General features: G+C 46.2%; 1 protein-coding gene across 1 annotated transcript; it reads left to right on the top strand.

Moving 5' to 3' along the window:
• The first annotated feature begins 1,457 nt into the window (after nucleotides 1-1,457).
• On the top strand, nucleotides 1,458-4,208 carry LOC117065071. Its single transcript, XM_033179471.1, has one exon. The coding sequence runs from the start codon at nucleotides 1,670-1,672 to the stop codon at nucleotides 1,997-1,999; it is 330 nt and encodes a 109-aa protein (XP_033035362.1). The 5' UTR covers nucleotides 1,458-1,669; the 3' UTR covers nucleotides 2,000-4,208.
• Nucleotides 4,209-14,711: the final 10,503 nt, after the last annotated feature.

The raw sequence follows: 14,711 nt of genomic DNA, 5'->3' as shown, positions 1-14,711 counted from the left end.
ACTTAGGACCTAAAGAGAAACTGGCGGCGCTGGGACTCAGCAAGCGCCGGCACCTACCGGATAGTGCTGGTGTTGCCAAACAAATACCTGTTTTGGTGCCATAAACGGTGCTGCTAGAGACAAACCGTGCTCTTGGGAAAGACCGGTGCTTCCACGCCTAAACAGCCTGTTTGGAGGAATGAACCCACTCTGTTTAAATGTGTTGTGTCAGAAAAAATGTGTTGAGACATTTTAATGTGTTTTAATCCCTTTAATGTGTTTAATCCGCTTAAAGTATTTTAACCCGTTTTAATGTGTTGTGACAGAAAAAGCGCCGGCTAACGGTGCTATGAAATTACTAGTGCGTACAGCGACTCGGTGCAATCACAGTTCTGCACAGTAAAACGTGGTTTAGGAAGTTCTTAGCAGATACTAGCGGCGCAAGAACCAAGAAAATGACAGCACCGAGAACATAAGGACCCCGCGAATGGGAAACGTCACATTGGGCGCTAAGAACCGTGCCTCAACTGAAAAAACGCTAGTCGGCGCTACTGGCACAAGTGCTGATGCAAAACCATCAGCTCTGCGTACCAAGCAGAGCCACCAGACACAACCGGGGACCTGACAGCAGCAAGACTGAGACCGACCTCGACTGCCCGGATCCTGAGAGAATGTAAGTAAAGAAGCAGGAAGCTGAGACGCTCAAAATTAGTATTAAAAAATACATAACATTTAAATAAAAATAAAATTAAAGAACAATGAAAGGCTAAAATGCAAGTAAACATGGAAAGCAAACACATAGGTAATATCGTTCTCAGAGCAAAAGACACAAAGAGAGAATTTAAAAATAAGCAAAAATGACAGAGAACCAACCCTTCAAAGAATAAATTACAAACCTTGCTAAAAGATGCAATTCTACGATTAGGCTATCTCTGTCAGATCTAAACCGGTACATGTTACACCTAAGTCTACATTTCCTACGAAAAACACAAAAACAAACAACACCACCACCACCAACCACAAAAAACCCGTCAGGGCTAAACCTTTTTGATTTCGACTGAAAAATCCTTGTAGTTGATATATTCAGACTTGGTCCACAAGAGGAAAAAGTCGCGTTCGGCCAGACTTGCTATTGTAAACGGAGGTTGATAACCAGAAATCGCGTTTGCCAACGTTTCCTGACTTCCATGGCAGTTTAAAAAACACACAAGTTTAGCTAAGGCAGGACTCGATACTGCGAAAACAAACTTAGTATAAGAGCTCCCAGGCACTGGTAACCTGATCATCGGTAAACCCAAAAAAATCACATTCGCTGGTACACAGATTTATGTTTCTCTCCCTTCCTTCCTTCCTTCCTTCCTTCCTTCCTTCCTTCTTCCTTCCTTCCTTTCTTTCTTTCTTTCTTTCTTTTTTCTTTCTTTCTTTTTTGAGATGGAGTCTTGCTCTGTCACCCAGGCTGGAGTGCAGTGGCGCGATCTCTGCTCACTGCAACCTCCGCCTCCAGGGTTTCCGCCATTCTCCTGCCTCAGCCTCCCGAGTAGCTGGGACTACAGGCACCCGCCACCACATCCGGCTAATTTTTTTGTATTTTTAGTAGAGACAGGGTTTCACCGTGTTAGCCAGGATGGTCTCGATCTCCTGACCTCGTGATCCGCCCGCCTCAGCCTCCTCAAGTGCTGGGATTACAGGCATGAGCCCCCGCGCCCGGCCGGTACTCCGAAGCCGTCAGATCAGCGACCTGAGCGCTGTAGCCACCGAGAAAATGCAGGCACCGAGCCAGGAGCAGTGCCGCAACCAAGAGATCTCAGCTTGGCGACATGGCTGCGTCTGGAGGCTGCGAGGGACGCCAGCCGGTGGGGTTGTCAAGGAGAACATTCTTTACGTCTCAGCCAACGGCACTGTCACCAAGAAACCGTCGTGTCTGAGAAAAAAAGGGACGTTTGGCAGCCGAGAAAGTCTGTACAAGTGCTGTGACAGAAAGACCGCCGGCTCCACGCAGCTGGCAAAAGAGTCAACGTGAACGCCGGGTGCTGCGACCATGACCCCAGCACTGGAGGACGTGGGATGGAGAATGGGACACACGGAGCAAGAAGGGAAACGTTTCATTCAGACTAACTAGTGTCGCCGCCACCAGAAAACTGACCGGCCAGTGCTGCCAATGAAGTGAGTGTGAGAAACCGATGATTGGTGGGAGGAGCAGCACTGGGCGCTGGACCCGCTAGTGTGAGAATCTGGCGGCGCTAGGACCTCTCAAGCAAGGGCACGAGGCGAAAGCCAGCGCTGTTGCCAAAGACAAATGCCCGTTCTTTTGGGCACCATCAACGGTGCAGCCAGCGATCACTCCTAGGCTCTGAGAAACTGGAGATGTCAGCCACAAATCCTCCGTTCAGGTAAAGGTGCGGCGCCGTGACGGATCGACTGGCACTGGGTGGAACATTCTCTTGTGGCCTAGTGACTAGAACACAAAAACGAAAACGGAACACAAAACTACTGCTGGCATTACTCCTACTCTCCCCGCTCAAGTCAGTGGCTTCAGGCTTACGAAAACCTGTATTTTTCTTGGCTGTGCCATGATCTGTAATTACTGAGGGCCCCAGCGACCCACCCAGTGTGATTCGCAGAGGGAAATGAGCTGGAATAAGGACCGTGAATGGGGCGGACGTGGTTCTTCCTGGCAGAGAGCCAAAGCTGTGCAGGTGGCAAACAGCTTTACACTGCAGGAAACTGCTCTTCCAATGGCCGTGGCTGGGTCCTTCCACACCATCCCTCTGCTCTAGACCTTTGTCCTCCTTCAGAGCCATCAGAGATTCTAGGGGAGCCGTCGACAACCGCATCTCTTCGAAACTTGGAAACTCTAGGTCCAAGATCTCTGTGGAGAATGAAGGGCACAGTGTCGCCAGACCCAGGCATCAGGCTTGCCCCGCACAAGTCCCTCCCCTACTGGATGGAACTCTGTGGCAATTGCTCCTTATTCTGATGGTTCACTCTGTCAGATATCCTTTATATTTGGGGATAGTAGTTCAAAAACAGCCGGGGAGAAAAATGGGCTGAAAGACTCCAGCGTTGGATGTAGAATTGACAGCGAGACATACACCTCCTCTCTTAGCCCAGAGAAAAGCTCAAGTTGTGGTTCTCTGTCTCTAGCAGCATGATCTTCGAAATGCATCATTGATTTATTTCTGTCTTCTGGAAAAGGCAATGCAGATGTACTTGTAAGTGCTCAAATCCTCCATCTCCTCATTTTCAATCAGACTGAGGCCTATTTTTTTTTATGTGAGAAGAAATATGGAACTGCCACTGCTCAGTAGGACAATGTCCTTTCCCACAAGCATTTATATTTTAATAAAAAATCTGCACTTTGTGAGTTGAGCCCTCTCAAAGAGACCTACAGACGCTGCCACGAGCATCTCCATCCACACTCATCGCCCATTTTCACCACTGCTGCTCCTGTGCAAACCAAACTATCCTTTCCCTGGGGGATCCTAGGTAGAGACCATGCCAGGACAAAGGAAGAGATATGCCCTGCCTGATAAGGAAATCCATTTTGGCCTTGTAATTCTCACCGTCTGTCAAGTTATTTGCCTCAATATCTCCTTACCCCATCTTTAGCTAGCCAAAACATTCCCTGGTATTTGAGGCCCTTCCAATTCCCTCCTGGTTTTGTGGATGGGAGAATAAAGAAAAAACTGCACTGTTCCCATCCACATAGTTACAGCTACTTTATCAAATAGAAGAGCAGTCTGGAGCCATTGCAAAGCAAAATACCTGCCGTAACTCCTCTCTTCTTACTGATTCCAGCTTTTCATCTTAGCAAAAAAGTTGCAATCAGCACCCCCTAGACGGAAGGAATAACCTGTCTTAATGGGAGTCCATAGGAGGCTGCAGGCTGCTCCCCTACAGAGACTGACATCAAGGTAGTTGCAGAATTCAGATTCTAATTCCAGTGTGGTTGGAGGCGGGGTGGATTCCAGGGAGGTCAGGAAGAGGTGAAGTACAGAATTGAGCTCCTTCGGAGGAGGTCATAGGAACTTTGCAGTATGACAATGGCTGGATATTGGGTAGAATTGGAGCAGGCTGGCAATGGCAGTTTCGTGTGGGTGGTAGGACCTAGGATTCAAACTTGAGGGCAAATTGTGGAGCACATACGACAAATGATGTAGAGCCTTTCCTATTTCCCTTCCTGGTGTGTCATCCAAAACAATAAATAATAAAGAATTAAGAAAGACTGATATTTTTGTTCAATTTCATGAAGAAAAATCTCATCAAACTAAGAGAACTATAATGACACATCTTGTTAGAATATTGTTAACCGAATGAAAGTGACACAAAACAGAAAAACGGTGGGGGGTGGGAGGGATGAAAGAAATAAAAAGTCCCCAACACTCAGGTGGTGTGTACAGGTGAATCTTCTGGTCAGTTGGTATGTTGCAGAAAGCTGGGCAACTAATAAATTAGGAGGCAGGAATTCATATTAATACTTTCCTGATATAGAGAAACTCTTGGTTTTAACAATCCACTTCTTTGTCAGGTATTGGTTCTTGATTTTAGACTCAGAAAAGATGGTAACAGTTATAACTGTAGTAGAGCGGGTGAAAACAAAGACCATGGAGCAGTCTAGACAGAAAGTGAAAGGTAAAAATGTCCCAGGGTAAGTAATCTAGAGAAGAAAGTGAAGAATTCTGCTTGGTGCCAACGGAGGGCTCCACCATGCCCCTGGTTCACCTAAAAAAAATGAACCATTTGCCATTGGTCTCTGGGATTGAAGATTCACCCTCCTGATTTCCTGCCTGTCCTAAGCTTACCTGTAACTTACAGGGTTTTGTGGGGGTTTTCTTTGTTTGTTTTGTGGAACACTCTACAAATGTTTGATAGATTTTAAACCTCACGATCCACTAGACTCTGCAGGGTACAGTGGAGCCGTGTGACTACCACTCCAATGCACCTCCACACATGTTCTTCCTCACAGTTCCTCCACAGAATTTCTTCTTCCTAATTCCATTTGCTGCAGTAATTTGGGGCTGTATTCACTGACAAGTTCCAAGAGTTTACCCAATTTTGGTGACCGATAAACTCTTGACTAACAATTACATGTGTGTGTCTATCTTTCCTGTAGGAGGAAATCAGTGGTGCTTCAGGATATTGTGAATTTGGGCTTCTGAAAGCAGAATTCTGATTTAACAGTATAATGGAATTCATTAATGTCATGGTGCTCATTTGAACCAACAAGCAGCCTTGTGAGAGGAATCTACTTTTCCTCAAATCTGAAGAACACCAGGAGAATCTTTCTGGATGGAGTTACCAGGAATCCTTTGCTGAGGAAAGTGAAAGGGAAGCTGCAATTTCTCCTGGGAAGGGGGGATGCTGATGTAGAGGGTGATAAGTATATGCCATGAAGCATTCAGTCACCTGGTTAGATTTAGAATTAGAGAGGAAGCAAGGAAGCAAGAAATGATAAAATTTATTCTAAGATAAAATTTGTGAATTTTGCATGTGTGTGTGTGTGTGTGTGTGTGTGTGTATATATATATATATATGATGACAAACATATATATATGTTTGTCATTAACCAAGATCAGGAATCTTCAAGTTGAGTAAGACTGGATTTAGAATTGTCTGGGGGCTTTCAAAAGAGTCATTTAGTAAATAAGAAATAATCCAGGCCTGCAGCATCAGAGTCTGAGCTGTGGGTATAGGTTTGTGTGAATTTGGGCATGGCAGCTCAGGTCTGTAATCCCAGAACTTTGGGAGGCTGAAGTTGAGGATTGCTTGAGCTCAGGAGTCTGAGACCACTCTGGATAACATGGGGAGACCCCATCTCTACAATAAATAAAAAATATTAACCCAAGGTGGTGGCATGCACTTTGCTGCCAGCTACTGTGGAGGCTGAGGTGAGAGGATTGTTTAAGTCTAGAAGATTGAGACTGCAGTGAGCCCTGTTTGTGGCACTGCACTCCTGCCTGGTCCACAGAGGGAGACTCTGTCTGAAGGTGGGGAAATAAAAGATTTGTGTAAATTTGGTGCTGCTTTGTATTTCAAAATAGGAAAGTAGATATATGAATATATGGCATAAAAGGTCCAGATACTGGACCCCAGTGAACTCAATTGTTTTCAAGGTCTGCCTTTAACCTTGCTAGGCTGAAGAATCTGGAATGGCTCAGATGTTTCCAGTGCAGCTATAACTTTTGCCTCCTTTCGAGTAAGACTATGGAGGACTTGAGTATACTCAGAGTGTATCTGAGAGGTATCTGCTTCCAGAATGAATTAGAATTCCTGGATTTGAGTTATAATCATATGGCTGTTAAGGGGTTATTGAAGACATGGTTCTTAAGTTCACAATATTGAATTCAGGTGAATATTATAAACATTTGTAAGTTGGATTATATTATGGAAGCACTTGGTAAAAATGGCCATGCAGGGATAAATGTAGGAAGGGGATTGCAGAGTCTGATATCTAAAAAATAAGTGGAGCAGCATTTGGAAACCCCTGTTCATATTTCCGATCTCTTTTTTCTCATTAGAACCTAACGGATATCCTGTAATCCCTATTTTTGAAAAAATGTATTTAAAAACTCAGCAAACATTAATGGAGATATTCCAAGAGCCAGGCTCCTGGTTCCAAGACCCCATTCAGAGGACTTAAGCTCAAATCTAATAAGATGTGTAGGCTTGGGGCCAATGGGGTGAGGGGATATCCACAGGAGGGCCAATCAAACAAGACCTCAGACTCATGAACCTCAAATGTAGATGTTAGATTTTTCCTCCAATTGAGATTGTAAGTACAGCCACAGAGCTTCACGGATGCGATGAAAATGGTCATGTCTCAACTTTTAACCTGTGCTCAATTAGAGGAACTGATTGCCTATGGCATAGTGTCATCCAATAAAATGGTTTTTTTTGTTGTCTACTCTTGTAGTTAGTACAGTGATAGTACATTGGACTTTTGTGTTAAAAGAAGTCATTTGTTATCCCAGCACTTTGGGAGGCCGAGGTGGGCAGATCACCTGAGGTCAGGAGTCCAAGACCAGCCTTACCAACATGATGAAAACCCATCTCTACTAAATGTAGCCAGGCACGGTGGTGCATACCTGTAATCTCAGCTACTCAGGAGGCTGAGGCAGGAGAATCGCTGGAATCGGGAGGCGGTGATTGCAGTGAGTCGAAATTGCGCCACTGCAGTCCAGCCTGGGCAACAAGAGCAAAACTGTGTCTCAAAAAAAAAAAAAAAAAAAAAAAAAGACCAGGTGCGGTGGCTCACGCCTGGTATCCCAGCACTTTGGGAGGCCGAGGCGGGCAGATCACGAGGTCAGGAGATCCAGACCATCCTGGCTAACCGTGTGAAACTCCATCTCTACTAAAAAGACAAAAAAATTAGCCGGGCCTGGTGGCAGGTGCCTGCAGTCCCAGCTACTTGGGAGGCTGAGACAGGAGAAAAGCGTGAACCTGGGAGGTGGAGGTTGCAGTGAGCTGAGATCCCACCACTGAACTCCAGCCTGGGCAACAGAGGAAAGCTCCGTTCCAAAAAAAAAAAAAAACCATTTTTAAATGTAGCTTTTAAAACACATTTAATTTTTATTTTACTGTGTTTATTCTTCGTGGTCAGGCACATTTATGCCCTTTTGTTTCCTCCCTTGAGTTGTGGGCCTGGACTCCTAAAACCCCCATTTCTAAATTTGCCTTACAAACAGGGTCACAATGGTAGGCAGACTTGGTGGGACATGAGGCAATAAAAAGATGAACAGTCATTCTGGTTATGGTTTTACAGTGGGGTGGCAGCACATTAACTTGGCTGTCACAGTGTGGGCTGCTTTTCCTAACTGAACTCTGACAAGTAGAGTCCTCATGTCCAGGAATAATTCCAGAAAACAATAAAAAGAGGAAACAAATTGGTTTTCAGGCCAGGATATAAACATAACCATAGTGGATGAGGGCTCATTCATTTACTAAACTTGAATGTGGTTATTACTTCATTGCTATTGTAAATCAAAAATAAAATTTGAAGCCCCCCGCCACCAAGAGGTTCTCAGCCAAGGGCATTCCAAAGTTATCCTGAAAAAGCAGTTTCAAGCCATGCTGTAAAGGGGGAGTCAGGCATGCCTCATTATATTTTCCTCTCTTTTAAAATTAATGATAGAACAGACTCTTGAAGTCTGGTTAGAAACGTTTACAATCTGTCTCTCTGAAGTCTTCCACCTGGAGGCTTCATCGGTGACACCTTTGTCTCTGGAACACCTTATGGCAACCCAGACATTCCTTTCTAGAGATAATAGTTATTGCAACAAATTGCCAATCATAATATTTTTGAACCTCTCCAACTTGAAAGGTCATGCTTCCAGTTATGCTGCCTTTCTGGACTGAACCAATATACACCTTAAATGTATTGAGCTCATGACTTCCTAAAAAATATATAAACCAGGTTGTGCACTGACTACCTGAAGCACATGTTCTCCGGATCTCCTGAGGGCTGTTTCATGGGCTAATGGTCACTCACATTTGGTTCATAATAAATGTCATCAACAATTTTACAGAATTTGACCCTGTGTCTGCTGGACCTTCCAGAGAAGCAGCACGTGTGCTGATTTCTTTGGGTTTCAAATTGACAACAGTCAATGGAAAACCGGATTCCAAATTCTACCAGGGAATACTGTGCCAGGTGCTTTCAGTGGGACCCTCTCTGTCTCTGGGATTTCAAGTGCTATTACAATGGTCTCCCCCAGGGCACATTAAATGACTGGTGAGATCCCTACCTGGCATGGCTCCAGAAGTGATGTGGAAGTTAGGAAACTCAGGTAGTCATTGATTTCCCAGCCCTTTTGAGGCTTTTCCTCTATCTCCTGGCTGAGAAAAGAAGACCAGGAAGAGCCGTGAGGGACTTTCAGGGTGGCATGTGGCTGTCTCCAGCACTCATAGATAACCTGGATTCTATCTGTAATAGGCTATGCTGATGGATCAGCAGGTTAACCCAAGCTGAAAAAAGCAGTCAAGCACATAGTTTGGTGTGTGAGGCAGAAACCAGGACAGCTGGTGATCCACCAGAGGACAAAAATAAATCCCATTTCACCAGTTTGTCTCCTCTGTGTGGGGAGCATAGGACACTGAAGGTGGATGATGATCAACATCCACCTTCTGCTGCACAGGAAAGACAAGGGAAGACTCCAGCGAAGACAGAGGAGAGAAACATCGAGCAGCCCCAGGTGTGTGTGCGTGTGTGTGTGTGTGTCTGTGTGTCTGTGTGTCTGTATGTGTGTGTACCTTGACAGTGGGTAGAGGAAGGGAGAGGAGGGTTGAGGTCTTCCCACTAGAGGAGTGAAGTGAGTAGAAATGAGAAAAGAGATCCCAGAAAAGAAAAGAGGAACCTACAAGCCACCACAGAACTTTCTTTCCCCAGGGAATGGTCTCTTGCCCAACTAGGGGCTGGGTATCCTTGTGAAGTCACTGGAGGTTTTCAAGGGGTGGGTTTCCTGGCTTTAGTAGACTCAGGGTCTCTAGGGTCCAGTTAGGAGAGACGCCTGTGAGGGCTCCCGAGTTGGAATGAGAGCCGGAAGAACTGAGGGCTGCGGGCGCACTAAGCACACTCTACGCCTGAGAGTTGGGGGTGGGGAGGTTGGAGGAAAAAGCGGCTGCTTTTTCCTGCGTGCAGGCTTCAGATTCACAGGGGGTGTGAGGAGGGGGCAGCGGCGGAGGAGGCAGCGGCTATTTATGCTGGGAAGATGGCTCAAGTGAGAAGTGAGGCAGCTGTGGCCTCAGAGGGTCTGGCGGATGGCTGCCGGGATCACCAGGGGCTGGACTTTGAGACGTCCAGGACGAAGTGTTGCCCTTTCAGTGCTGCCCTCCCTGTGTCTGCTGGACCTGTTGGAGCCGCAGCACAGCCTATCTTTGACTTCAGGTAAAATAATTCAATACACTGAGGCCCAGGCGGAACAAAGCAAGTCTACTCCATATCTCTGAAGAGCTGGTGTTTTTCAGTGCCTAAACTCAATCAGAAGCCTGGTGGCAAAAGTAGCTCTCCAGTGCAGTCCATACAGGTTACTTCTTGCAACATAGAGGTGACTGAAGCATGGTAAGCAGATCTAGAAAGGCAAACATCTCTAGCAGATCTAGAGATGCTAGCCAATGTTAGCTAGCAGTGTCTTTATGTTGATAAACCTGTTCAGAATGTTAACTTTGTTGGTTTGTTTGTCCGTTTTTGTCTCCCAGGCTGTAGTGCAGTGGTGCGATCTCCGCTCACTGCAACCTCCAGTATTTCTCCCGCCTCAGTCTTCCGGGCAGCTGGAATTACAGGCTCCCCACTGCCACACCCAGAATTTTTTTAGAGACAGGGTTTCGCGATGTTGCCCGGGCTGCTCTCAAACTCCCGATTTCTTAGTTTGACCAAGTCAGAATTTAGCTGTTTCTTAGCGTGGCAAGTTGAGATTTATTCCAGTTTCGATTTCTAATTGTAATAACAATGCTGGCTGGCTTTTAACCGTGCCTACATATTTGTAGTCGTTGCAAGTTCCTGTTTTGTAATAGGAACCCCCATTACAGCCGTGAGAGCGGTTTTAAAGTCCTGTACAAATCTGGGTACTGGAGAATGTAATTTAAAAAATTTTTAGCAGTGCCTGAAATCTTTTAGTCATACCAAGTTTGATTTCATAGTAGAGATTCTCGCCCTGGCTATGCTTGTGATTTTTCACTCATGTAGAAGTTGAGGTGTCTAGTCTACAGTAACTTTTTGGTGTCGCAAATACCGGTTTAGCCATGGCTGTTTCTTCTTAATCCGAGGAAATTTCGGATAGGCGCAAGAGGCACAGGGTTAGTGCCAATACAAATGCAGCCGTAGGATCGCGCCGTTCAACACTGCACTTTCTTTGTAGGGTTATTTGTATGTTTTGTATACTCAAAACAATTATTTTTAATGTGTCTCGTTCTGGGAGCGAGATTACTGGTGTATTTTATTTTCATTTCTGTTTGCTTTAAAAACTTAATTATTTTATTTTTTATTTAAATGTTATGTATTTTATTTTTTCTTACCCACTGCCCTCCCCAGGAGAGTAAATGTGGCATAATTTCTTCTACTGATTTTAAGTATTATGTCTCAGCTTCCTACTAACTAGCCTTCTCCCGTGAGCCGGGGAGCAGAGCTGGTGCCTGGTCTCTAGGGTTCTCTTCCGTGGCTCTGCTTCTATGTCGAGCCAGCAGTTTCGCATCAGCACTTTCGCCAATAGCGGAGACTCGGTGTTTTCTGCGCTGCTGCACGATTGGAAGCGCTGAACAAAACAGAACGTTTCAGCCGGGCGCTGTGGCTCACGCTTGTAATACTAGCACTTTGGGAGGCCGAGGAGGGTGGATCACTCGAGATTAGGAGTTCGAGACCAGCCTGGACAACGGGTGAAACCCCGTCTGTACTAAAAATACAATAATTAGCTGGGCGTGGTGGCGGGTGCCTGTAATCCCAGTTACTCGGGAGGCTGAGGCAGTATTCTTGAACCCAGGTGGCGGAGGTTGCAACGAGCCGAGACTGCGCCACTGAAATCCAACCTGGGCGACAAAGCGAGACTCCTTCTCAAAAACAAAACAAAAAGACCCAGAACGCTTCTCGTTCACAAGACTCAGAAGTGCTTTGTGGTAACGCTTCCTCTCTCCTAGCACGGCCAGTTTCCCCGAGCTGGCTGGCTCACGGTCTCGAGGCGCTCTTTCAACACTTGCGCTGCAAGGGCTTGGGCTCGGTTTTTCTGCCACAGGCGTGTTTCATTGGGTAGGTACTTTCCAGGTGGAAGCACCGTACAACCTTCCAACCCCCGATATTTCTCAGAGACTGCGATTTCTTAGTGGCAATACCTTAACTGCCCCAAAAATAAAGTTTGCCCCTGGGTACGCAGCTAGTTGTTCAGTGTCGGCATTTGCTATTGATGCAGGATTGCTGTTTCTAAGCTCAGCTATATCCGGGTCCTTGTCTCACAATCAGGAGGAAATGGGCACGCGGATATCGAAGAGTGAGTGGAGTAGAATTTATTAAGCGTAAACGAAAGGTCTCATCAAAAACAGGGGTCCTCAAAGCAGGTTGCCGGTTTTACTTTCACAGTTGAATACAAAGGCTTTTATATGAAAGCTGATGGGGCTAGGTTCCCTGATTGTATAAGGCGAGAACTCCGGGTGGCTCCAGTCTGTTCCCCCAGTGCGCATGCGCGCTGTTAGTCCGCAGCAGGCAAATTCAGGCAAGTCCCCTGTGCAAGTTCCCTTATCTGCACAAAACACCAGTCGGAGATTCTCTGGGGACCCTTCCCTTACAGTCTCCCTAAAGCTGGCTAACTCCTTTCACTATGTCCCAGTACCCCTGGTTCCTCGGACTGGCACTTTCTCAGTCATGGCGCCGCTCATTCGTCTAAGCAGGATTGATACCGGTGGCAGCACCGCTGGTGGGTCGAGCTTGTCGCTTTTGCTGAGCAGTTTCGTTAGTTTTTGGGTCCTAGCACCGCTAGTGGTACCATCGTGGCTCTTCATGGGTAGTGGAGTTGCAGGACGTTTGCCAACTCCACCTCACGCTGCCTGCCTAGGTTCGACTACGGGGCAAAAAGAACAGACTCCTGCAAAGGAAGAACCCCGAGGGTTGGATATTTAGGAATGACATCCTTTGCAGTGCCACATTCGCGGATGCTGCACTTGGCTTTCTCCTCCCTCCTGGGGAAGAATTGATGTTTACTTCTGCCCACTCTCCGGGCTGCATTATCCAGGGATTTCGGGGACTAGGCTACCTGAGATTTTAGAGCTTCTACTGGATCATCCTTTTGGAAAAAATTATCAGTTACAATAATGTCTATCCGGGCCAGGTGCCGTGGCTCACACCTGTAATCCCAGCCCTTTGGGAGGCCGAGGAGGGTGGATCACGAGGTCAGGAGATCAAGACCATCCTGGCCAACATGATGAAACCTCGTCTCCACTAAAAGTACAAAAATTGGCCGGGCGCGGTGGCTCAAGCCTGTAATCCCAGCACTTTGGGAGGCCGAGACGGGCGGATCACGAGGTCAGGAGATCGAGACCATCCTGGCTAACACGGTGAAACCCCGTCTCTACTAAAATATACAAAAAATTAGCCGGGCGAGATGGCGGGCGCCTGTAGTCCCAGCTACTCGGGAGGCTGAGGCGAGAGAATGGCGTAAACCGGGAGGCGGAGCTTGCAGTGAGCTGAGATCCGGCTACTGCACTCCAGCCTGGGCGACAGAGCGAGACTCCGTCTCAAAAAAAAAAAAAAAAAAAAAGTACAAAAATTAGCCGGGCGTGGTGGCGCGCGTCTGCAGTCCCAGCTACTCGGGAGGTTAAGGCAGGAGAATCGCTTGAACGGGGAGGACTAGCTTGCAGTGAGCCGAGATCCTGCCACTGCACTCCAGCCTGGCAACAGAGCGAGACTCCGTTACAACAACAACAACAGTAATAATAACAATAATGTCTATCCATGTTCTTTTTTTTTTTTTTTTTTTTGAGACGGAGTCTCGCTCCGTCGCCCAGGCTGGAGTGCAGTGGCCAGATCTCAGCTCACTGCAAGCTCCGCCTCCCGGGTTTACGCCATTCTCCTGCCTCAGCCTCCCGGGTAGCTGGGACTACAGGCGCCCGCCACCATGCCTGGCTAGTTTTTTGTATTTTTTAGTAGAGACGGGGTTTCACTGTGTTAGCCAGGATGGTCTCGATCTCCTGACCTCGTGATCCGCCCGTCTCGGCCTCCCAAAGTGCTGGGATTACAGGCTTGAGCCACCGCGCCCGGCCATGTTCTTTAAAAAAGTTTGCCTTCACGATTCTTTGTCAATTTGATTGGCTTTCTCAATAAAATAACAGAGAAACATCAAATACCTTTTGTTTCTTTTGTTTTGTTCGATTGTTGCTGTTTTAGGATTAAGACCAAGTCAGAAGTCTGTGGCTGGGTAAGGAGTGCGGGTAGGAAAGAAGCCTGTACTCCTCCCGCTTACATTCCTTGATTCTTCAATCCAAGCACATACTTGGTAGGACTGTCTTTGGCCAAAAGCTGTTATCTTTCCAAGTTCTTCCTGGGCTCTGACAAGTGCCTGGGAAGTGGTGTTGTAGTACCCAACTCTACAAATTGTTGTTCTGGAGGGTGGGTTGGCAGAACCAAGTTGACTAGTTGAAATGTGAGTGGGGCAGCTTAGATAGGCAATGATTACCTAAAGGCTGTAAAGCCAAGCGACTAGAGCTGTATACCTTGGTGGTGAAGACCTAGGAAACCAGGTCTCCATCACTTATACACTATAAGGTGTAACATTTCAGAAGTAAAATGAAATCTTATGCTTCATATTCTTTTTCAGTAAACTGAATGACATATTACACTAATCATGGTGTCCACTTTTTTTCCTGAGTTATGTACTGTTGAAAGATCTTAGAACACTCTAGCACAATGTAAATGTTCATTATATATTAATTACAATTACTTTATGTAATTGTTCTTTTTCAGTGATTTTTTTATATACCTCAAATCACCAAACACAAGTCTGAATCCACTAAAATGTCCTTTTTAACACCCTCATTTTGAGACAGCTCGTGGATCTCCCTGATAAGTTCTTGGGTGAGGTGTAATAAACCCAGTTTCTTCAACTTCTAATTCAGTTTCTGATGGTCTTTGGCTAAAGCATGTTCACACATATGAGGAATTGATGAAAATGACATCTAGCAGGAATGTTAATGGTTCTTAAATACTTCGGGTTCATTTCCGATTGGGCTTTATTTCTAATAAAGGTATCTGAGGCTGG

This window comes from Trachypithecus francoisi, unplaced genomic scaffold (assembly GCF_009764315.1).
Source record: "Trachypithecus francoisi isolate TF-2019V2 unplaced genomic scaffold, Tfra_2.0 Lachesis_group2, whole genome shotgun sequence".
NCBI classification, from domain to species: domain Eukaryota; kingdom Metazoa; phylum Chordata; class Mammalia; order Primates; family Cercopithecidae; genus Trachypithecus; species Trachypithecus francoisi.
This window is presented reverse-complemented; position numbering and strand designations above follow the sequence as displayed.

What these genes read in the sequence shown, in the direction of transcription:
- LOC117065071 (XM_033179471.1), top strand. Translation starts at nt 1,670, where the DNA reads ATGAGCCCCCGCGCCCGGCCGGTACTCCGAAGCCGTCAGATCAGCGAC.